The sequence below is a fragment of the Lepidochelys kempii genome, chromosome 5 (assembly GCF_965140285.1).
Source record: "Lepidochelys kempii isolate rLepKem1 chromosome 5, rLepKem1.hap1, whole genome shotgun sequence".
NCBI lineage: Eukaryota > Metazoa > Chordata > Testudines > Cheloniidae > Lepidochelys > Lepidochelys kempii.
This window is the reverse complement of record NC_136384.1, coordinates 136628523-136653200: the sequence shown is the minus strand read 5'-3', so window position 1 is coordinate 136653200 and position 24678 is coordinate 136628523. Positions and strand designations below refer to the sequence as shown.

The following is a 24678-nucleotide window of genomic DNA, read 5'->3' as shown; positions in this document are numbered from 1 at the left end:
CCGCAGACGGGGCAGGGACGCTGTGGCGGGGCCGGGGTCCCTGCGGCCACTGCCCGCGCACGGAGCGCGGCGGGGGGGGGGCATTCACTCCGTCCACACAGGGGTTCAAGGCCCGGGCCCGGCAGACACGGGCCCGGCCCCGCCAAGGCGCCGCGGGGGGGTCTCCGGCCGGGGGCTGCGGGGGTCGGACGGGAGGCGCTGACGGGGCCGGGGGCGGCGGGGATAACGGGGGGGGGCTGGGAGCGCCCGGCCCGAGCTGTGCCCCCCCCCTCACGCCGACCGCCCCCAACAGGGGCAGCGGCCCCCGGCTCCAGCCCCGGGCGGGGACCGGCGGCCTCAGCGCACAGGGACCAGCGGGCTCCGGGGAGGCGGGGCCGGGCCGGGCGGAGCGAATCGCTGCCCCGGTCCCCGCAGCGCCAAACTCCCCGCCTCAGACTGTCCTGCCCCGCCGCGTTCTGCCCAGCGACCGGTGACGCAAGCGGGTCTGTGCGTCGCTATTGGCAGGATGTTCCCTCCCCCCCAGCCAATCCCTAGCGCGGGGCGGTTCCCTCGGGCGGGGGCGGGGCCGGGGCTGGACAGGCCGAGGCGAGGCCCGGCGCCGTGTCCGGCCGCGCAGCTCGGGGGGTCCGGGATGGCCCTGGCGCTGCGCCTGCTGCTGCTGCTGGGGGCCGCTGCCCTGCCGGGGGCCCGCTCCCGTGAGTGTCGGGGGAGACCCCGGGCCGGGAGAGGGGGGAGCTGGGTGTCGGGGGGGGGCAGCCGGGCCGGGAGAGGGGGGAGCTGGGTGTCGGGGGGGGGGTTCGGGGAGGGGGGAGCTGGGTGTCGGGGGGGGGCAGCCGGGCCGGGGGGGGGGTTCGGGGATGGGGGAGCTGGGTGTCGGGGGGGGCAGCCGGGCCGGGCCGGGGGGGCAGTTCTGGGCTCTGCGTTCAGAGGTGTTGGGAGACCCCCCCGCGTCCCCCCCCCCGGCACTGAGCGGTCGCTGACAGGGATCGGTGACGTTGCTATAGTGACCGGGGGGGGGGTCCTGGCCCCCTTGTGCCCGGCGCTGCCGGGGGCTGCGGGGACAATGTGCCGTGGGGGGCTGAGCACCCCTGACCTGAGCGGTGACCCCGGCATCCAACACCGACCGCCCCCAGCCGGGGGTGCGGCCCCGCTCGGACCGGCACCCATGGGTGCTGCACCCGCCGACAAGCCCCTCGCGGCCCCGTGAGGCTCCCGGGCTGCGGGGAGTCCCCGGGGCCAGGCGCTGCCCAGGCCGGGTCTGTGCCACGTCTCCGGGCCGGCGGGGCTCTCAGACCCGAGCCCTGTGGGCAGAGCCGGGCTGACAGAGGGGGGTAAATTGACCCCCCGTGGCCCAGGGTTCAGTGACGGGACTCTCGGGCCGTTCACGGCTCCCAGAAGGTGCTTCAGTTTGACCCCCGGGGCCTGGACTCCTGAGCCTGGCTTGTCCTCGGCTACGTGGGGCTGAGCTGTGTCCGCCCCCCTCTCCTCGCACCCCCAGTCAGCCATGGGCCTGGGCAGCGGGTGGGTGGGTGTGGGGCCCCCTCTCTAGGGGAGGCGAGCCCCCAGCCTGCCCCTTCTGCTTGTGTCCCTCTCCCAGCGGCTGGGGCCACGAGTCCCCCTCGGCCGGAGGAGTCCGGGGCCAGCCCACGCCCTGAGTGTCCGCCTTGTCCCCCACCCCACCTGCCTGGAGCTGCCCCGGGCCAGCCAAGCAGCAACTCCCCTCCCCAGACCCCAACCGCTGAAGCCCCTCGCTCTCCTCCGGCAGAAGCATTTGCTGTGCCCCATGCAGGTTCCCGGGCAGCCGAGGAGGCTGGGTTTGCTGCTCGGCTTCCGGGAGTCCAGGGAGGTCACTGATGAACCCAGGAAGCTGAAGAGCACATCCAGCCTCCTCAGCCCCCCGGCATTGCAGGGGGGATAATAAAGCAAAAACTTCCCTCCACAATCGTGCAACTGGGGGTCTGGTGGCAGCGGCAGGGGAAGACGGGGCCTCCACTGGCCTGATCTACCCGCCACGCCTGCCCATGGCAATGGGTCTCATCTGTCCTGGAAGCACATCTTTAGAGGTGTCATCCTAGGGAAGAGATGTTAACCCCCTTTCTGTCTCTGGCTGTGTGTTGGTGCCATGGGGGGGGACACGACTTTGGAGCCCCTGGAAACGTGCATTAATCAGGTCTTAGTTTGAGCGTGAGCTCCCGTTGCAGAGAACAGAACAGGTGCTGCGTTTGTGCCGTTAGGATGTCCTGTAGCTGCCGGATAAAGAGCTTCCGGATCCCATTGAGGGTGGGATGAGGAGAGGGGAAGGCACATCCTGCTTTTCCAGGCATGGATTTGAATCTTCTTTGTTCTCCATGAGGCAGGGACAACAATTCAAACCTCCACAGAGGCTGGGCAGGGGCAGGACATCAGCTTGGAGGGGAGGGGTGGGTGGGGCAGTGACATCACCAAGGCCTTTTGCAGGAACTCAGCCCATTGGGCAAAGGTGGTGGGGAGGGGGTGACCTCACAGAGAGACCCCGACATCAGCCGGGCAGGGCCGATTGAGCTGGGTGAGGCTGTGGGGTGGGGTTGGGGTATGTTCGAAGTGGTTTAAGTGCATTGGTGCCCTCGTGTCACCTCAGTAACAGGCTTGGTTTGACGTAAACTGGATTAGGCCCCAGTGCAGCCTGGCCCTACAGGGTCAAGTCATGTCAGGGACCAGGAGGGAAAGCAGAGAAGTGGGGGTGTATGTGTCGGGTTATCCCTGCAGCAATGAGGCAGGAGGCCGTCGTGTCAGGAGGTCACACCCAGAACTGGTGTAACTCCAGTGGTGCAGAGGTTTGGCCTGGGGCCTGCAGGGCTGGGTGTGTGTGCGTGGGCAGAGGAGGACGTTGATGAGGATCAGAGAGAGTCTGGGCCAAGCTGACATTCTCACTGGCTGGTTTGGCTTTTTTAATGCGTTACATCCAGCACCAACTGCCGTGGGTGCCTGGCTGGGCCTTCGCTGAAAGAAAAATCCTCTGTGCCCATTACATTAGAGGTGACCTGACAAGGGGGAAATAGGGTGTCCATTTCTGTTGCTGCCTAAGGGATAGCAAAGGCCCGAAAGGGTTTTTTCCCCTCCTTGTTTTCTTGTAAGCATCATCTGCCCTGTTTTGCTGGAGGTCTGCTTGGAGCAGCAGAGACCTGGGGTGGGAACTCTCAGCCCTCAAATGGAGGGCCACTGGGTGTAGAATCTTTACCAAGGACAGCTTTTCTTTCTTCTGCTCGACAGGTGTTTGGTTGGGTAGGGCCTTTTCTACACTTCAAACTTGCTCTGGTTTAATTAAACTGGTGCAGATAAATCAGTGCCAACCCCTTTGTGGGCCCTCTTATTTTGGTATCACCGTGGCCTTTTTTAGTTTAGCTTAAACTGATTCCCAGCAACTTAACCTGAACTGAAAAAAGCTTCTGTTACATCAGAATACAAGTGTCCACGTGGGGCTTTGTGCTGGTTTAGCTGAATCAGTTGTGTTTAGTTACACTGATGCAACTCTCCATGTGGACAAGGCCCAACCGACTTAAGGTAAACAGAAAAAAAGCCACTCTTAGGCTAAGTCTACACTAGATGGCGCAAAGTGCTGCCATGGGAGCTCTCCTGCGGCCGCGCTTTGAACTGTCAGTGTGGTGATCCGCGAGCGCTGTGGAGAGAGCTCTCTCAGCGCTCCTGGTAAACCAGGTTGACGAGGGGAATAGCTCCGAGCGCTGGGAGCCTGTCTACATTGGCGCTTTACAGTGCTCTAACTTGCTGTGCTCCGTGGGGGGGGCAGTAATTTTTCACACACACACACACACCGCCGAGCCAGCAAGTTAGAGCGCTGTGAATTGCCAGTGTAGACAAGCCCTTAAACTGGAAAAGGAGGGTCCACAGAGCCTCTTAAACTGGTTTAACTAAACCAGTGCAACTCACACCTTAACTTAAACTGGTGTGAATTTGTGGATAGAGAAGGCTACGGTTTTAACAATGAAGTTTAAACAGTTGTAATAAACTTTTTAGGGCTGTTTTACGTGCAGTGTTTGTACTATTTTTACACCAATCACTTAGGCTGTGTCTATGGTGCACACCTTACAGCGGCCCAGCTGTGCCGCTACGGCCATGCCACTGCAAGGCACACAGTGTGGCCACTCTTTGTTGGCAGGAAAGAGCTCTCCCGCTGACAAAATAAAACCACCCCCAATGAGGGGCAATAGCTTTGTTGTTGGGAGAGCATCTCCCTCCTACAAAGCGCTGTCCCTACCGGTGCTTTTCATCGGTAAAACTTTTGTGGGTTGGGGTGTGGTTTTTTTCACACCCACCGATGAAAGTGCAGTTGGACATAGCCTTAGTGTGGACACAGTTGTACTCAAGGCTTTAATTGTCATAGGAGTATTTCCCGGAGCCCCCAGGCCTCCCCCACATTCAACAGCATCAGGCTGGAGTCAAGGTTTGAAAATATTTACTGGCGCTCCGCTCCTGCTGAATGTAAACCCTGGTTATACAGATACAGATTATTCCCCTACATTTACTGGTGTAAAGCATGGCTGTACCGATAGCACTGCACTTGCCGTAGGGATTTTAATTATTTTGAGGAACTAAAACTCTTTTGGTATTGAACCGATTTAACTATTTGGGTGAAAAGAAACAAACAATCAAATTCAATAATTAAAGCCAAAGAAAAACAGTGTGGAGCTGACCTCGGCATAGGGTTGCCAACCCTCCAGGAATGTCCTGGTGTCTCCAGGAATTAAAGGTTAATCTGCAATTAAAGAGCGTGTCCTGTGATGAAACCTCCAGGAATGTGTCCAACCAGAACTGACCATTATGATGAGTGTAATGTGTTCGGGGCAGGGACTGTCCCTTGCTCTGTCTGCACAGCCCCAGCCCCAGCATGGTTAAAGCTGGGTTGTGCTACCATGACATGAAATAATAATTCCTTCCCCTCTCATGTTCTTGGGTTACACGCCCGCCCCTCAAGTTCTCCAGCTCACTGTCGAGTCTTTCACAAAAAACAGGGCCAACAAGATGGGCCTTTCTAGTGGGAAAAGCAAGCCAATTTAAAAAGTAAAGCTCCCTGCTATTCTCATCCTCAGCAGATGAGAGATGACAGGTCCGTTGGGGATAGGCTATGAAGGGCCTCACAGCTGAAAATAGGCAGCTTCTATTTGATGAGAAGGAGGAGCCAGTGGAGAGAGGCAAAGAGAGAAATGACATGGTCCTATCAAGGAGCTGGGAAACGATCTTTTCAGCATCTTCTGAAGGGATCTGAGTGGGCTAAGTCTGCGTTTGTCAAGGCCAGAGAAAAGGATGTTGTAGCAGTTGAGACACGAGATGCTGAGAGCCTGGGCGAGAGGTTTAGCTGTGGGGGTGGATAGGAAAGGCAGTGTCTTAAAGAGGCTCTGCAGAAAGAATCAGCAAGATTTAGGCATAACCTGGATGTGAGGACCTAGAGAGAGCTCCAAGTCAAAGATGACACCCAGGTTATGGTCCTGAGTGGCAGGCAGGGTGGTGATGTTGTCCACAGTGACTGACAAAGGAGGTAGAAGGGAGATCTTGGGAGGAAGATTGAGAACTCTGTTTTAACCACATTGAGCTTGAGCTGATGATGAGAAAGCCACAAGGAGATGTCAGAGAGACAGGCCAAGATTTTAGTTTGTGCCGAAAGAGACAGATTGGAAAAGGATAGGTAGATCTGTGAGTCATCAGCATGGAGATGGTAGTTGAATTTGTGTTTGCAGATGATTTTGCCCAGAGATAAGGTGTAGAGGGAGAAGAGAAGGGGACCATGACAAAACCCCATAGAAAGCTGGAGGGGGATAAGGAAGATCCTCTGACGGACATGGTGAAGGAGTGATTAGAGAGGTCAGAGTAGACCCAGGAGGGGACAGAGATAAAGAAGCCAAGGGGGACAAGATTTCAAGAAGAGCCTGGCAAATGGTGTCAGAGGCGGCTGGCAAGCCAAGGAAGGTGAGGATGGAGCACTGATTTTGAGTCTTAGTTAGGAAGAGTCATTAGAGACTTTGGCAGGAGCGATTTCCCTGGAGTGCAAGGGGTGGAAGCCGGGGTGGGGAGGGTCTTGGAGGGAATGGAGGACAGGAACTCCAGACAGTGATTGCTGAGGCACATTCAATGAGTTGAGAGATGAAAGGGAGAAGGGGCTGTAGCTGGAGAGGCAAATCGAGTCAAGGGTCTTTACGATGGAAGGTGCTGAAGTGTGTTCATATTGTGAGGGGGAAAGAGCCAGAGGAGAGTGAGAGGTTAAAGAGAAGAGTAAGGGAGGGAGGAGAGCGGGTGTGAGGGAGATCAGGAGATGGAATGGGGTCTGTGGGGTGAGTGGAGGGGTTAGGAGGAGAGCAGATGGAAAAATGTCCACATCTGCAAGGGAGAGGGAGGTAGGAATTGAAGGAAGGGAAGGAGAGGGGAGGAGGACTGTCATGTTTTATTGTCATGGATACACATGACTGGTGCTGTCAAACATAAGAACGGCCACACTGCGTCAAACCAAAGGTCAGTCTAGCCCAGTATCCTGTCTTCCGACAGTAGCCAATGCCAGGTGCCCCAGAGGGAATGAACAGACCGTGTAATCATCAAATGATCCATCCCGTCACCCATAGGGACACCATTCCTGTCCACCCTGGCTAATAGCCATCAATGGACCTATCCTCCATGAATTTATCTAGTTCTCTTTTGAACTCTTTAAACCCTGTTTAAACCCTTGGCCTTCAGAACATCTTCTGCCAAAGAGTTCCACAGGTTAACTGTGCGTTGTGTGAAGAAATACTTCCTTTTGTTTGTTTTAAATCGAATGCCTATTAATTTCATTTGGTGACCCGTAGTTCCTATGTTATGAGAACGAAGTGTTATTTACTCCTTATTTACTTCCTCCATGCCAGTCATGATTTTATAGACCTCTATCATATTCTCCCTTAGTGATCTCTTTTCCAAGCTGAAAAGTTCCAGTCTTATTAATCTCTTCTCATACAGAAGCCATTCCATATCCTTTGTTATTTTTGTTGCCCTTTTCTGAACCTTTTCCAATTCCAATATATCTTTTTTGAGATGGGGTCACCACATCTGCATGGAGTATTCAAGATGTGGGCATCTCGTGGATTTATATAGAGGCAATATGATATTTTCTATCCTCTTATCTATCCCTTTCTGAATGATTTGATTTTTTGACTGTTGCTGCACATTGAGTGGATGTTTTCAGAGAACTATCCACAATGACTCCAAGATCTTTCTTGAGTGGTAACAGCTAATTTAGACCCCGTCATCTGATATGTGTAGTTGGGATTCTATTTTCCAATATGCATTACTTTGCAATTCTCAACATGGAATTTGATCTGCCATTTTGTTGTCCAGTCACCCAGTTTTGAGAGATCCTTTTGTAGCTCTTCACAGTCTGCCTTGGACTTAACTTTCTTGAGTAGTTTTGTATCATCTGAAAATTTTGCCACCTCACTGTTTACCCTTTTTTCCAGATCATTTATGAATACATTGAATTGGACTGGTCCCACTACAGATCCCTGGTGGACACCACTATTTACCTCTCTCCATTCTGAAAACTGGCCATTTATTTCTGCCCTTTGTTTCCTATCTTTTAAGCAGTTACTGGTTGGTGAGAGGACCTTCCCTCTTATCCCATGACAGCTTACTTTGCTTAAGAACCTTTGCTGAGGGACCTTGTCAAGGCTTTGTGAAAATCCAAGTACACTATACCACTGGATCCCCCTTGTCCACATGCTTGCTGACCCCCTCAAGGAATTCTAGTAGGTTGGTAAGGCATGATTTCCCCTTACAAAAATCGTGCTGACTCTTCCCCAACAAATTATGTTCATCTGTGCGTTTGACAATTCTGTTCTTTACTGTAGTCAACCAATTTGCCTGGTACTGAAGTCAAGTTTACCGGCCTGTAATTACTGTGATCACCTCTGGAGTCCTTTTTTAAAATTGGTGTTACGTTGGCTATTCTCCAGTCATCTGGTACAGAAGCTGATTTAAATGATAGGTTACAGACTACAGTTAGTAGTTCTGCAATTTCACATTTGAGTTCCTTCAGAATTCTTGGGTGAATACCATCTGGTCCTGGTGACTTATTGCTGTTTAGTTTATCAATTTGTTCCAAAACTACCTGTAATGATACCTCAATCTGGGACAATTCCTCAGATCTATCCCCTAAAAAGAATGGCTCAAGTTTGGGAATCTTCCTCACATCCTCAGCCATGATGTCTGATGGAAAGAATTCATTTAGTTTCTCCTCAATGGCCTTATCGTCATTGAGTGCTCCTTTAGCATCTCGATTGTCCAGTGGCCCCACTGGTTGATTAGCCGGCTTCCTGCTTCTGATGTACTAAAAAAATTTTTTTTCGCTATTACTTTTGGAGTCTTTGACAAGCTGTTGTTCAAATTCTCTTTTAGCCTTCCTAATTATATTTTACACTTTAATTTGCCAGAGTTTATGGTCCTTTCTATTCTCCTCACTAGGATTTAAGTTTCACTTTTTAAAGGATGCCTTTTTGCCTCTCACTGCTTCTTTTACTATGTTTAGCCATGGTGGCACTATTTGGTTCTCTTACTATGTTTTTTAATTAATTTTGAGTATACATTTAAATTGAGCCTCTATTATGGTGTCTTTAAAAAGTTTCTGTGCAGCTTGCAGAGATTTCACTTTTGGAGCTGTCTCTTTTAATTTCTGTTTAACTAACACAGCTCTGGAACAGTTCCTGGGGTGACCCGTTCAGTGTGTCAATCCCCTTAGGGTCACACACTCTCACTGGGGTAAGCTGCTTGGCTTCATCGCCTCCTGGAACTGAACTTCAGAGCCTTCAACACCCTGCTTCATGCCGTGAGCTCCCCTCAGGGAGAGCACCTGAACAAGACTCCTGGGAAAGGCTCCCTCTGACTTCCTGACTCTGGAGTGACTCTCAGCCAGTGTTGTAAAAACAGGAGGGTTTATTAGGTCACTAGAGCACGGTGTAGAACATCCTTAGTTAACATAGAGAACAGAAAGTGACAGCAAAGTCCATCTGGGTCTGTCCAGGACCAAGAGCTCTCTCTTTAGTTCCAATCCAGAAGCTTTTCCTCCCTCCAACAGCCCACACTTAGCCCTGAGAGGCCCCCTCCTTAGTCTTTTGTTCTTGTTCCTGGCAAACATTGTCACCTGGCCTCCTCCTCAGCCTTTTGCTTTCCAGCTGATCCTGGAAATGGGGAACAGAGGGTCAGATGGGCCATCACCTTAGAAGCTGAAGTTATGGAGGACGAGTGTGGGAGGCTGGAAGGGAGAGCCGTGGTGGGGACCAGAGAGGGCTGACGAGGGGAGGAGCTGGGTGGGTGGCAGATGACAGCAGCGTGGAGGGGAGAACAGAGAAATTAGGTGCAGGGCTGGGCAAAAGAAGAGATGGAGTGAGGAGGGGAGAGGGAGGGGCTGGAAGCAGCAGCAACAGGAGAGGAGAAGCCTCTGTCCCACCATGGTCTGACCCCAGGCAAGTGGGAGGGGAGAGGCCACTGCAGGGCAGTGTCAGAGGGAGGGAGCCTAGCCTCTGAGAGGCAGGAGCGGGATCAGACTCTGCTCCATGCTGTTCCTGTTGCTCCTGAGCTAGATCCACAAAGGGGCTAAGGTGCCTAAATCCCAGAATCAGACCACTAGGATTCACAGAATCTCCCACTCAGCTGCTGCTGAGCACGGTAGGTCCCTGAACTCACTTGGCACCTACATTTGTGCATTAACAGTTCCCTCGGGACCTGTGTTCCTGTGCCCTGCAGCCTCCTGCTAGGCTCCTGGATGCCTGGGCCCCAGAGTGATGCATGGGCCCAGAGATGACAGATGTCCTCCGCCCTTGTCTGCGGGCCCGATGCGGTGAGGGTGCTCAGGCTGCTTGCTGGATCGAACCCACACGTGAACTCACACAACAGTGTAGGAGGAGCCTAGTGGTTTGGACATTGCCTAGGGTGTGAGAAACTCCTGGTTTCAGGCCCCCTCTGCCTGCTGGGGAGACTGGATTTGAGCAGCCCTCTTACTAACATTCAGTGGGGGGATTTTCGTTGCTAGCTCCCAGTACCAAAAGGGGGAGGGTCAATGGGAAATCAAGACCCTGAAACTGACAGTCCCCAGGGTCAATGGGGAGAGGCTAATGCTCCAGGTCAGCCTAATTGACAGGGCGGGCAGGCTAATCAGGGAGTCAGGAGGCCTGGGGTCCCATCCTCCCTGTGAGCTGGAATTGCCTGGGTCCAATGGAGTGGGACTGAGCCAAGGAGAGAGCAGGGGCCCAAGCTGAGCTGGGGAGCAGAGCCAGCCAGAGGGGCCAGAAAAGCAGCCCAGGAAGCAGGTCCGAGCTGGGAGCAGTGTCACAGAAACAGCCCTCAGAGCAGATCTGTCCTGGGGGGAGAGCTGCAGCCATGGAGCCAGAGACACAGCCCAGGGAGAGCAGACCCTGTGCTGGGAGCAGGGCTGAAGGGAGCAGAGCCAGCGGGGCCAGAGACACAGCCCAGGGAGAGCAGACCCTGTGCTGGGAGCAGGGCTGAAGGGAGCAGAGCCAGCGGGGCCAGAGACACAGCCCAGGGAGAGCAGACCCTGTGCTGGGAGCAGGGCTGAAGGGAGCAGAGCCAGCGGGGCCAGAGACACAGCCCAGGGAGAGCAGACCCTGTGCTGGGAGCAGGGCTGAAGGGAGCAGAGCCAGCGGGGCCAGAGGCACAGCCCAGGGAGAGCAGACCCTGTGCTGGGAGCAGGGCTGAAGGGAGCAGAGCCAGCGGGGCCAGAGGCACAGCCCAGGGAGAGCAGACCCTGTGCTGGGAGCAGGGCTGAAGGGAGCAGAGCCAGCGGGGCCAGAGACACAGCCCAGGGAGAGCAGACCCTGTGCTGGGAGCAGGGCTGAAGGGAGCAGAGCCAGCGGGGCCAGAGGCACAGCCCAGGGAGAGCAGACCCTGTGCTGGGAGCAGGGCTGAAGGGAGCAGAGCCAGCGGGGCCAGAGGCACAGCCCAGGGAGAGCAGACCCTGTGCTGGGAGCAGGGCTGAAGGGAGCAGAGCCAGCGGGGCCAGAGGCACAGCCCAGGGAGAGCAGACCCTGTGCTGGGAGCAGGGCTGAAGGGAGCAGAGCCAGCGGGGCCAGAGGCACAGCCCAGGGAGAGCAGACCCTGTGCTGGGAGCAGGGCTGAAGGGAGCAGAGCCAGCGGGGCCAGAGACACAGCCCAGGGAGAGCAGACCCTGTGCTGGGAGCAGGGCTGAAGGGAGCAGAGCCAGCGGGGCCAGAGACACAGCCCAGGGAGAGCAGACCCTGTGCTGGGAGCAGGGCTGAAGGGAGCAGAGCCAGCGGGGCCAGAGGCACAGCCCAGGGAGAGCAGACCCTGTGCTGGGAGCAGGGCTGAAGGGAGCAGAGCCAGCGGGGCCAGAGGCACAGCCCAGGGGGAGCAGACCCTGTGCTGGGAGCAGGGCTGAAGGGAGCAGAGCCAGCGGGGCCAGAGGCACAGCCCAGGGAGAGCAGACCCTGTGCTGGGAGCAGGGCTGAAGGGAGCAGAGCCAGCGGGGCCAGAGGCACAGCCCAGGGAGAGCAGACCCTGTGCTGGGAGCAGGGCTGAAGGGAGCAGAGCCAGCGGGGCCAGAGACACAGCCCAGGGAGAGCAGACCCTGTGCTGGGAGCAGGGCTGAAGGGAGCAGAGCCAGCGGGGCCAGAGACACAGCCCAGGGAGAGCAGACCCTGTGCTGGGAGCAGGGCTGAAGGGAGCAGAGCCAGCGGGGCCAGAGACACAGCCCAGGGAGAGCAGACCCTGTGCTGGGAGCAGGGCTGAAGGGAGCAGAGCCAGCGGGGCCAGAGGCACAGCCCAGGGAGAGCAGACCCTGTGCTGGGAGCAGGGCTGAAGGGAGCAGAGCCAGCGGGGCCAGAGACACAGCCCAGGGAGAGCAGACCCTGTGCTGGGAGCAGGGCTGAAGGGAGCAGAGCCAGCGGGGCCAGAGACACAGCCCAGGGGGCTGGAGGCAGAGCAGCAGCATCCGTGCTGAGGCGGAGTGGAGCTGGAGCTAGAATAGTGGGGCTGGGGCTGGAGCTAGAGCCATGTATGGTGAGCAACGGGGGGCAGCCAAGGGGGGACCCTGGCAAAGGGGCACAGCACAGAAAGACACCCCCAGCCAAGGATCCTTGCAGGCCAGACTGGGAGGGGGCTGATGCTGGGAAGAAGGGTCCCACCGCCCAAAGTCTGGAGATGTGTGGCCACCACCAGAGCAAGTGTGCAACCCTCAGCATCCCTGCAGCACGGCCAGGGCCTGTGAAGGGGCCTGGGACTTACAAGGAGCAGACTGTGAAGTGCCCTGACGTTCCAGAGGCCCTGTTTGTGATGTTCCCTGCCACAGAGTGGGGTGATGTGTTTCCTTTAACCTTTCCCATTTTTCCTTATTCTTTTTTAAATTAATTGTCGATTAAATAGCTTATATTTGCTTTAACTTGTCTGTAATGATCAGTGGGTCAGGGACTTGCCCAGTGCAGAGAGAGTACCCCAGAGTACTAACCCCTGTCCTAGGTGGCCACAGCAGGGTTGGGGGTTGAGCTCCCCAGGAATCCTGGGCCCAGCCTTGTTGGGGTTACGAGGACTCTGCCAGACAGGACAGTGGAAGGGGAGTCCTCAAGGGCAGGGAGGCCTCTGGGTAAAGGAAGTGGGAGCGAGGACTCATCCTTTCAATAGCCCATTTCAGTGGGGTAGTGCAGAATCTAGGAAAGTTCCCACAATAGTGGGACCATTCCCCCGCTTACACTTACTCGGGTGAGTGAGGGCTCCACGGGGGCTGTGTGAGTGAGTGAGGGTCCACACTGAGGGTCTGCCAGGTCTGAGACTAAATATCCCCTGAGACACTGAGGAATTGACAGGACCAAACAAGGCACCAGCCTGTGTCAGCCTGATCCCCAGGTCCCAAACCCCAGATATGTGTGTAACTCCCCTGAGCCGTGTCTGATGTCAGTGTGATGCTCACTGGAGTGAAGGGATCAGGGGTTCAGTGGCTGCAGCCCCTCCCCACCCCCTGCTTTGGCCCTGATCCTGCCTGTGGGTCTGTGAGGTGAACCCCACTGTAGGGACAGGTGATCAGCCTGTGAGCTCCATGGGGCAGGGCCTATGCAGTGACTGGCACAACAGGGGGCCTGGTCCCAACAGGGGACCTAGGGTGCAGCCACAGCATGAATAAGTTAAGTCCGAAGCAGACTGCAAAGAGTTACAAATGGATCTTGCAAAACTGGGTGACTGGACAAAACAATCGCAGATGAAATTCAGTGTGGATAAATGAAAAGTAATACACTGGAAAACATAGTCCCAACTACACATATCAAATGATGAGATCTAAATTAGTCGTTACCATTCAAGAAAGAGATCTTGGAGTCTTAGGGGATAGTTCTCAGAAAACATCCACTCAACGTGCAGCGGCAGTCAAAAAAATGAACAGAATGTTGGGAATCATTAGGAAAGGGATAGATAATAAGACAGAAAATATCATATTGGCCTCTCTATAAATCCATGGTATGCCCACACCTTGAATACTGCATACAGATGTGGTTGCCCTGTTACCCGGGGTTCTTTCAACCCAAAGCTGTTGGTAACTTTTACTCTGTGTGAGGTGGTGTCAGGAAATAAATCAGGGGAGACATGGCCATCCAACCAATAGATGGCGGCACAAACAGGACAACACAAGAGTGCTTTCACTTAAAGCTAAACTTTACTTAGTCTCATGCACTTACACACATCCGCAACAGGTTAGTAAAACACTCCCAACCCTCGATAATTACCGAAGCTGAGTGTGGCTCTCGAGTGGCACAGCGGCAGCCGAAGCTGAGTGTGGCTCTCGAGTGGCACAGCGGCAGCCCGTCTGCTAGTGGGGAACACAAGATGCAGCCAGAGGGAGAGTCCAGTCCTGAAGAGTCCCACCACCTCAAACTTTTCCCCCTTATTTATACATTAGTAATAGAATGATGTGTCCCTTAAATAAAGCAAGCAGTTCCAGTGGGCAAGCAAGAGGCTCCTTCTGATTATCGATTAACCAGGTGCGGGTTTTTCCAGAGTTTGCAGCCTTGAGGCCCATTCCTGGGGCACATCCTGCTGTTCTAAGTTGCATGTATCAGCAACTACAACACAGTTCTTATCAGGAAGGACACGGGGTCAAGCTACCCTCTCTGTGGCACCCAACCCTCCGCCCCTCCCCCTGGTTAAGCTAAACCTGCTGACTTGGCTGCTTTTAGCAATAAGCCATAGTGGTTTCAGGCACTTTACTGGTTTGCCAAAGTCTCCCCGTATAGCCCCATCTCAAAAAAGATATATTGGAATTGGAAAGGGTTCAGAAAAGGGCAACAAAAATGACTAGGGGTAAGGAACGGTTGCCGTATGAGGAGAGATTAATAAAACTGGAACTTTTCAGCTTAGAAAAGAGAGAACTAAGGGGGTTTATGATAACAGTATATAAAACCATGACTAAAGCTATGTTTTTTTCACAGAGGACACAGAAGTCATGGAATTCATGACTTCCAGCAGTCTCTGTGACTTCAGACTGCAATGGCCAGGAGCTGCGAGCTATTAGCCAAGATGGGCAGGGATGGTGTCCCTAGCCTGTGTTTTGCCAGAGGCTGGGAATGGGTGATAGGGTGTTCATTTGATGTTCATTCCCTCTGAAGCACCTGGCACTGGCCACTGTTGGAAGGCAGGATGCTGGGCTAGACAGACCTTTGATCTGATTCAGTATGGCCATTCTTATGTTCTTAATAAATTATAGTAAATTATGTAAACAGCTGGGGCCCTGGTTCCCACCTGCAGCTTGGACACTTCCCCCCTCCCCCCAGCTTCAGCCCCCCAGCCCTTCTCCTACTCCACACTCCCCCATAACATCCCACTCCTGCTCCTCACCCCCACTTCCAGCCCTGCCCTTTCTCCTGGGCCCACTTTCCTTCTTCTCATTTCCTTTAGTCCCTGTACCCCCAATACACTCTCCCTGTCTGCTCCCCTACTCCTCACACACACTCCAGCCACCCTGTACTTCCTCTGCCCCTCTCCAGCCCTGACCCCCCCCTGCTTTCACCTCCTACCCTGACCCCTCTTTCTCCCTGGACAGGCTGTTGTGTGGGCCCATCCCCAGGTCTCCCTCGCACAGGAGCATTCCTGAGGCCTGGTGCTACTTCTCATATTGTCAGGAGCTTCGATCTGACCCCCCCCTACCCCCCCCGCCCCGAATTTTCCCCTCCCTTAGGCCTGCACTCCACGCGCATATACAACACAGTGGTGTCGGAGCCCGGCCCAGGGCTGCCCTGGTACAGCGCTGTCGGCTACGTGGATGATCAGCTCTTCGTGGACTACACCAGCGAGAAGCGGAGGGTGGAGCCACACACAGAATGGATGGCTCGGAACGTGGACCCACAGCACTGGGATGAGCAGACCTGGCGTGCACGGCGCTGGCAGGCCTGGTTCAATGCGAGTCTGAACGCCTTGCGTGAGCTCTACAACCACAACAAGGGTGAGTGCAAGGCAAGGCCTGGCCCACGGACGCAGAGAGGGGCGTGTTGATGTAAGCAGGTGGAAGGGACACAGGGATCCACATCGGGGATGGTGGTGTCAGTGTGAGCAGGGGGAGGGGACGGAAGGCTCAGAGGGGCATTTTCTCATAAGAGTCAGTGTGAACATGGGAGCGAGGGGCTGCAGGATGGAGGTTTTCACGTGAAAAACTTTTTTGACACCCTTCAGAATGGGACTGTCATGCTGTTCCCTCCCCAAACACTCCAGATTTCTGCTACCAGTCCCACTTGCAGCTGCTTCGGAGGACCCCCCGCCCTTCATGTGTGGTCATTTCCCAGGCAGAGCATCAGAGGGGCAAAGGCCAGAAGGTCCCATCAGACACGACTAGTCTGGCCTTCTGGTTACCCAGGCCAGAGAATTGTACCCAGCAATTCCTGCGTGGAGGGGTTTGTTCCTCCCGGCTACGATAGTGACGCTGTCAGACCCTAGAGCTAGAACAGGGCTCTGAGATGTCTTGGCTCAATGCCCAGACACCGAGTGATGGGGAATCCCAATATCGATAGCCCCAAGTGTTCAAACATCACAAGTCAGGCCCACAAAATGCTGAGTTTGCCTTATCTTAAGTGTCATGAGTATTTTGGGAATAATATTGGAGATTCTGCTGCAAATCCTACTTCAATGCCTCAGCGTGGTGCAGCGGTAACCCTGGCTGTTCGACAGCGATGGTAGCGGAGTGCATTCTCCAGCAGGTCTAACCATGCTGTCAAGGTGTCAGACTGTCAGCCCAGCGAGGGGGTTGCTTCCTCTGTGGAGGGGCGTATAATCCCTCTTTCTGAGGCTGTAAACTAGCTAAATTGGAGAGGTTAACGCGCCACTGACAACCCAGCCAGCGGGTGGCTGAAAACAATGGCTAAAACAACATGGAAAACCAAGTCTCGGTTCTCTGCACGTTCCTCGATCGCCACTCCGGAGGCAGTGAGGCATTCGAACGACGAGAGGCTGCAAAGAATCTCAGGTGCCAGGTCGTCAAAAGGAAACTGGATTTCCTATTAAGGAGATATGGACTAGCATGGCGAAGGATGGCCAGAGCGAGAGAAGATTGGAAGATGTGTTGTGATCGGCTCAGTCTGAACTGATGAAGGACCGACAGTCTACCAGTCTACGCATTGGAGATTATTTTTATTTGCTTTCTGGTTTGAGCCTTTCGGGGACAAATTTTCAGGGTTTTCACTGCTGCTCTTATTACTTTTAAAAAAGAGCGAAGACTCCGCTAATCCCAGGAGCTCGGGCTTTAATAAAACCACCCACTATCATGAGATGCACAGTTAAGTCACACGAGCAGGCAGCGCTGCATTCACCCAGCCCTGGGGAGAAGCTGCTCACTGGTGAGCCTTCATTGTTCATTTTGTCTTTTTTCTAGAGTGAGTTTAGGTAAGGTCAGATTCCTCTTCACTCCTCAGGAGGAGGGTCTGACATTGACTTGGGTTGGAGAGTTAGTTAGAGAATCAGCCCCTGTAACGTGCAGAAGCTCCAGGGCTACCTCACTCCTGGCAGCAGAAATCACAGCACATGTTATAGACGATGAGGGTTGGAAGAGAGCTCAGGAGGTCATCTAGTCCAACCCCCTGCTCATGGCAGGACCAGCACCCACTAAATCATCCCAGCCAGGGCTTCGTCAAGCCAGGCCTTAAATACCTCTAGGTATGGAGATTCCACCACCTCCCTAGGTAACCCATTTCAGTGCTTCAGCACCCTCCTAGTGAAATAGTTTTTCCTAATATCCAACCTAGACCTCTTCCCCCCCCCCCCCCCCCCCCGCAACTTGAGACCATTGCTGCCAGTTGGAGCTGCCAGGGTCAGGCAGGTTCTCCTGCACGCTATCGATAGATGTGTAAAGAGCTGTTCTTCCTGCTCAGCCCCCAGTGTGGGGGCTGTAGCCAGGCCCCTGATTGTGCTGTCTCAGTTAGCATGGTGATGATACATAAACGTTCAGTGCCTGGCACTGCTGAACTGTCCCTGGCTTGTGGGGGTCTCTCTGATGAACTTCCTGCCCCCGGCCCTGCTCTGCCCTTCCTGACAAGATTTTCACTCACCAGTCCCCTGATTCCCCTGATTCCACTGGCCTGTGACATTGGTCCTCACCCAGGAGTGTGCCCAGCCCCTCCTAATGCCCTCCCCCCAATCCCTCCTGGCTCCCAGCACTGAGACAGCAGCAATAAGAACTAATTTCCATCCTGCCCTGGACACCTGGGTTCCTGGGGGCCCTGCCCCAAGACTAAGCGACAGGGCGGAGGGTTGCCAAGTGTCTGCCCCCCTAGCCCACCCCCTCTGTAGCTAGTTTAACCCTCTCCTGACTAGTCTCACCCATTGGTCCCCTGCTGCTGAGCCTGTCCAGCCTGACCTGCTCACACGGACATTGGCCTCCCCAGTGCTGAGAGAGGGGCTCCGCTCGCCTGCCCCTAACCCTGCGCTGGCAAGCTGCTGTTCAGTCCCCCCGCCCTCTCCCCAATCACTGTCCCGACTGCCCTCCTCCCCTCATTTACCCCCTCCCCCTCGCAGTCCCAGGGCTGTTGGCTTGTGGGACACTGGTCTCGAGTCGTGCATCCTGACGACTTAGGGCTTCTGAGTGTGCTGGAGCTGCTGCTGATCAGGCTTCCCCCACCAACGGGGTGCAGCTGGGCCCCCTGCAGGATCCCTGCTGTCTGTGTGGAGGGCACTGGGGCTGGTGGAGCAGTCCTCACAGTCATCAGGCTCCTTCTCCTCCCCAAGCCCAAAGGAGAAGCAGAGCAGCTCCGGGGAGTTAAGCCCCGGTACAGGATCCTTCAGCGTGGTATGGGTCAGAGTCTGCTGCTGCCGATTCTTCAGGGAGGGGCAGCTCTGAGAGAAGGAAGCACGAATCCAGGTCTGGCAGGTGCAGGAGCCCTCGGTGTCCCCTGGGAGAGGGACAGCTCTCCGATTCCAGCTGGGATCCTTCGAATCCACGTGTAAGAGGGCAGTTTCCGGTTTAGAGCGACCGCCCAAGGAAACATCTAAGACAGACAAAGAGGAGCCAGATCAGAATAGCAGTGACGCCGCTCAGCATAGAATCATAGAAGGTCCGGGTCGGAAGAGACCTCAGGAGGGCATCTAGTCCAACCCCCTGCTCAAAGCAGGACCAACCCCAACTTTGTCAAGCCAGGCCTTAAAAACCTCGAAGGACGGAGACTCCACCACCTCCCTAGGTAACCCATTTCAGCGCGTTACCACCCTTCTAGTGAAACATCGTTTCCTAATATCCAACATGGACCTCCCCTGCTGTAACTTGAGACCATTGCTCCTTGTTCTGTCATCTGCAACCACTGAGAACAGCCTAACTCCATCCTCTTTGGAACCCCCCTGTGGGAAGGCTGCTATCAAATCCCCCCTCACTGTTTTCTCTTCTGCAGACTAAATGAGCCCAGTTCCCTCAGCCTCTCCTCCTAAGTCATGTGCCCCAACCCCCTAATCATTTTCATTGCCCTCTGCTGGACTCTCTTCAATCTGTCCACATCCTTTATGTAGTGGCGGGACCAAAACTGGACACAATACTCCAGGTGTGGCCTCACCAGTGCCGAATAGAGGGGAATAATCACATCCCTTGATCTGCTGGCAATGCTCCTACTAATGCAGCCCAATATGCCGTTGGCCTTCTTGGCAACAAGGGCACACTGCTGATTCATATCCAGATTCTCATCCACTGTAACTCCTAGGTCCTTTTCTGCAGAACTGCTTAGCCAGTCAGTCTCCAGCCTGTAGCAGTGCATGGGATTCTTCCGTCCTAAATGCAGGACTCTGCACTTGTCCTTATTGAACCTCATCAGATTTCTTTTGGCCCAATCCTCCAATTTGTCTAGGTCACTCTGGACCCTATCTCTACCTTCCAGCATATATACCTCTCCCCCCATTTTAGTGTCATCTGCAAACTTGCTGAGGGTGCAGTCCATCCCATCGATCATTAATAAAGATGCCTCTGTCTTCACGAACAAGGTCAGCTCCCAGACTACTGCACTGGGCAGCACAGCATGGGGAGGAGGTGACCAGCCCTCTGTGGAGAAAGAAGTGGTTCGGGACTATTTAGAAAAGCTGGACGAGCACAAGTCCATGGGGCCGGATGCGCTGCATCCAAGAGTGCTGAAGGAGTTGGCGAATGTGATTGCAGAGCCATTGGCCATTATCTTTGAAAACTCATGGTGATCCGGGGAAGTCCCGGACGACTGGAAAAAGGCTAATGTAGTGCCCATCTTTAAAAAAGGGAAGAAGGAGGATCCTGGGAACTACAGGCCAGTCAGCCTCACCTCAGTCCCTGGAAAAATCATGGAGCAGGTCCTCAAGGAATCAATTCTGAAGCACTTAGATGAGAGGAAAGTGATAAGAAACAGTCAGCATGGATTCACCAAGGGCAAGTCATGCCTGACTAATCTAATTGCCTTCTATGACGAGATAACTGGCTCTGTGGATGAGGGGAAAGCGGTGGACGTGTTGTTCCTTGACTTCAGCAAAGCTTTTGACATGGTCTCCCACAGTATTCTTGCCAGCAAGTTAAAGTAGTATGGGCTGGATGAATGGACTATAAGGTGGATAGAAAGTTGGCTAGATTGTCGGGCTCAACGGGTAATGATCAATGGCTCCATGTCTAGTTGGCAGCCGGTATCAAGTGGAGTGCCCCAAGGGTCGGTCCTGGGGCCAGTTTTGTTCAATATCTTCATAAACGATCTGGAGGATGGTGTGGATTGCACCCTCAGCAAGTTTGCAGATGACACTAAACTGGGAGGAGCGGTAGATACGCTGGAGGGTAGGGTTAGGATACAGAGGGCCCTAGACAAATTAGAGGATTGGGCCAAAAGAAATCTGATGAGGTTCAACAAGGACAAGTGCAGAGTCCTGCATTTAGGACGGAAGAATCCCATGCACCGCTGCAGACTAGGGACCGAATGGCTCGGCAGCAGTTCTCAAGAAAAGGACCTAGTGGTTACAGTGGACGAGAAGCTGGATATGAGTCAACAGTGTGCCCTTGTTGCCAAGAAGGCCAACGGCATTTTGGGATATATATTTAGGGGCATTGCCAGCAGATCGAGGGACATATTGTTCCCCTCTATTTGACATTGGTGAGGCCCCATCTGGAGTACTGTGTCCAGTTTTGGGCCCCACATTACAAGAAGAATGTGGAAAAGTTGGAGAGAGTCCAGCGGAGGGCAACAAAAATGATTAGGGGACAGGAGCACATGAGTTATGAGGAGAGGCTGAGGAAACTGAGATTGTTTAGTCTGCGGAAGAGAAGAATGAGGGGGGATTTGATAGCTGCTTTCAACTATCTGAAAGGGGATTCCAAAGAGGATGGATCTAGACTGTTCTTAGTGGTAGCTGATGGCAGAACAAGGAGTAATGGTCTCAAGTTGCAGTGGGGGAGGTTTAGGTTGGATATTAGGAAAAACTTTTTCACTAGCAGGGTGGTGAAACACTGGAATGCGTTACCTAGGGATGTGGTGGAATCTTCTTCCTTAGATATTTTTAAGGTCAGGCTGGACAAAGCCTTGGCTGAGATGATTTAGTTGGGGATTGGTCCTACTTTGAGCAGGGGGTTGGACTAGATGACCTCTTGAGGTCCCTTCCATCCCTGATATTCTATGATTCTATGTTGAACTAAACCAGCCCCAGGACCGACCCCTGGGGCACTCTGCTTGATACTGGCTGCCAACTAGACATCGAGCCGTTGATCACTACTCATTGATCCCAACAATCTAGCCAGCTTTCTGTCCACCGTATAGTCCATTCATCCAGCCCATACTTCTTTAACTTGCTGGCAAGAATACTATGGGTGATCGTATGAAAAGCTTTGCTAAAGTCAACATGGATCACGTCCATCACTTTCCCCATATCCACAGGTTTCAGAGTAACAGCCGTGTTAGCCTGTATTCGCAAAAAGAAAAGGAGTACTTGTGGCACCTTAGAGACTAACCAATTTATTTGAGCATAAGCTTTTGTGAGCTACAGCTCACTTCATCGGATGCATACTGTGGAAAATACAGAAGATGTTTGTTTTTATACACACAAATCATGAAAAAATGGGTGTTTATCACTACAAAAGGTTTTCTCTCCCCCTACACCACTCTCCTGCTGGTAATAGCATCCGATGAAATGAGCTGTAGCTCACGAAAGCTTATGCTCAAATAAATTGGTTCGTCTCTAAGGTGCCACAAGTACTCCTTTTCTTTCAGCTTATGTAAAGTGATCACTCTCCTTACAGTGTGTATGATAATCAAGGTGGGCCATTTCCAGCACAAATCCAGGGTTTAAAAAGAACGTCTGAGGATGGGGGGAGGGTTTAGGAAAACAAGGGGAAATGGGTTACCTTGCATAATGACTTAGCCACTCCCAGTCTCTATTCAAGCCTAAGTTAATTGTATCCAGTTCGCAAATGAATTCCAATTCAGCAGTCTCTCGCTGGAGTGTGGATTTGAAGTTTTTCTGTTGTAATATCGCAACTTTCATGTCTGTAATCACGTGACCAAAGAGACTGAAGTGTTCTCCGACTGGTTTATGAATGTTATAATTCTTGACATCTGATTTGTGTCCATTTATTCTTTTACGTAGAGACTGTCCAATTTGACCAATATACATGGCAGAGGGGCATTGCTGGCACATGATGGCGTATATCACATTGGTGGATGTGCAGGTGAATGAGCCTCTGATAGTGTGGCTGATGTTATTAGGCCCTGGTGTCCCCTGAATAGATATGTGGGCACAGTTGGCAATGGGCTTTGTTGCAAGGATAGGTTCCTGGGTTAGTGGTTCTGTTGTGTGGTATGTGGTTGCTGGTGAGTATTCGCTTCAGGTTGGGGAGCTGTCTGTAGGCAAGGACTGGCCTGTCTCCCAAGATTTGTGAGAGTGTTGGGTCATCCTTCAGGATAGGTTGTAGATCCTTAATAATGCGTTGGAGGGGTTTTAGTTGGGGGCTGAAGGTGATGGCTAGTGGCTTTCTGTTATTTTCTTAGTTAGGCCTGTCCTGTAGTAGGTGACTTCTGGGAACTCTTCTGGCTCTGTTAATCTGTATCTTCACTTCCACAGGTGGGTATTGTAGTTGTAAGAAAGCTCGACAGAGATCTTGTAGGTGTTTGTCTCTGTCTGAGGGGTTGGAGCAAATGCGGTTGTATCTTAGAGCTTGGCTGTAGACACTGGATCGTGTGGTGTGGTCAGGGTGAAAGCTGGAGGCATGTAGGTAGGAATAGCGGTCAGTAGGTTTCCGGTATAGGGTAGTGTTTTTGTGACCATCACTTATTAGCACTGTAGTGTCCAGGAAGTGGATCTCTTGTGTGGACTGGACCAGACTGAGGTTGATGGTGGGATGTAAATTGTTGAAATCATGGTGGAATTCCTCAAGAGCTTCTTTTCCATGGGTCCAGATGATGAAGATGTCATCAATATAACGCAAGTAGAGTAGGGGCATTAGGGGACGGGAGCTGAGGAAGCGTTGTTCTAAGTCAGCCATAAAAATGTTGGCATACTGTGGGGCCATGCGGGTACCCATAGCAGTGCCACTGATTTGAAGGTATACATTGTCCCCAAATGTAAAATAGTTATGGGTAAGGACAAAGTGATCACTTTACGTAAGCTATTACCAGCAAGAGAGTGGGGTGGGGGGAGAGAAAACCTTTTGTAGTGATAAACACCCATTTTTTCATGATTTGTGTGTATAAAAACAAACATCTTCTGTATTTTCCACAGTATGCATCCGATGAAGTGAGCTGTAGCTCACGAAAGCTTATGCTCAAATAAATTGGTTAGTCTCTAAGGGTATGTCTACACTACAGAATAAGGTTGAATTTATAGAAGTTTTTTTAGAAATCGGTTTTATATATTCGAGTGTGTGTGTCCCCACAGAAAATGCTCTAAGTGCATTAAGCGCATTAACGCGGCGGAGTGCTTCCACAGTACCGAGGCTAGAGTCGACTTCCGGAGCATTGCACTGTGGATAGCTATCCCACAGTTCCCACAGTCTCCGCTGCCCATTGGAATTCTGGGTTGAGATCCCAATGCCTGATGGGGCTAAAACATTGTCACAGGTGGTTCTGGGTACATATCGTCAGGCCCCCCTTCCCTCCCTCCCTCCGTGAAAGCAAGGGCAGACAATGGTTTCGCGCCTTTTTTCCTGAGTTACCTGTGCAGACGCCATACCACGGCAAGCATGGAGCCCGCTCAGGTAACCGTCACCGTATGTCTCCTGGGTGCTGGCAGACGCGGTACGGCATTGCTACACAGTAGCAGCAACCCATTGCCTTGTGGCAGCAGACGGTACAGTATGACTGGTAGCCGTCCTCGTCATGTCCGAAGTGCTCCTGGCCACGTCGGCTGGGAGTGCCTTGGCAGACATGGGCGCAGGGACTAAATTTGGAGTGATTTGACCAGGTCATTCTCTTTAGTCCTGCAGTCAGTCCTATTGAACTGTCTTATGGTGAGTAGGCAGGTGATACGGATTGCTAGCAGTCCTATTGCATCATCTTCTGCCGGGCAGGCAAGAGATGAGGATGTCTAGCAGTCCTACTGCACCATCTTCTGCTGAGCAGCCATGAGATGTGGATGGTATGCAGTCCTTCTGCACCGTTTGCTGCCAGCCAAAGATGTAAAAGATAGATGGAGTGGATCAAAACAAGAAATAGATTAGATTTGTTTTGTACTCATTTGCCTCCTCCCCCGTCTAGGGGACTCATTCCTCTAGGTCACACTGCAGTCACTCACAGAGAAGGTGCAGCGAGGTAAATCTAGCCATGTATCAATCAGAGGCCAGGCTAACCTCCTTGTTCCAATAAGAACAATAACTTAGGTGCACCATTTCTTATTGGAACCCTCCGTGAAGTCCTGCCTGAAATACTCCTTGATGTAAAGCCACGCCTTTGTTGATTTTAGCTCCCTGAAGCCAACCCTGTAAGCCGTGTCGTCAGTCGCCCCTCCCTCCGTCAGAGCAACGGCAGACAATCGTTCCGCCCCTTTTTTCTGTGCGGATGCCATACCAAGGCAAGCATGGAGGCCGCTCAGCTCACTTTGGCAATTAGGAGCACATTAAACACCACACGCATTATCCAGCAGTATATGCAGCACCAGAACCGGGCAAAGCGATACCGGGCGAGGAGGCGACGTCAGCGCGGTCACGTGAGTGATCAGGACATGGACACAGATTTCTCTGAAAGCATGGGCCCTGCCAAT

General features: G+C 53.3%; 1 protein-coding gene across 9 annotated transcripts in view; it reads left to right on the top strand.

The window, feature by feature from the left end:
* Positions 1–557: 557 nt before the first annotated feature.
* LOC140911914 (class I histocompatibility antigen, F10 alpha chain) overlaps positions 558–24678 on the top strand; it is a 96972-nt gene continuing 72851 nt past the window's right edge. For all 9 annotated transcript variants that reach the window (XM_073346071.2, XM_073346069.2, XM_073346066.2 and 6 more), the window contains exons 1-2: positions 558–695; positions 15200–15463. In XM_073346071.2, the coding sequence (XP_073202172.2) occupies positions 632–695; positions 15200–15463 (328 nt within the window). In that variant the 5' untranslated portion in view covers positions 558–631. The remainder of the gene's footprint in view (positions 696–15199; positions 15464–24678) is intronic.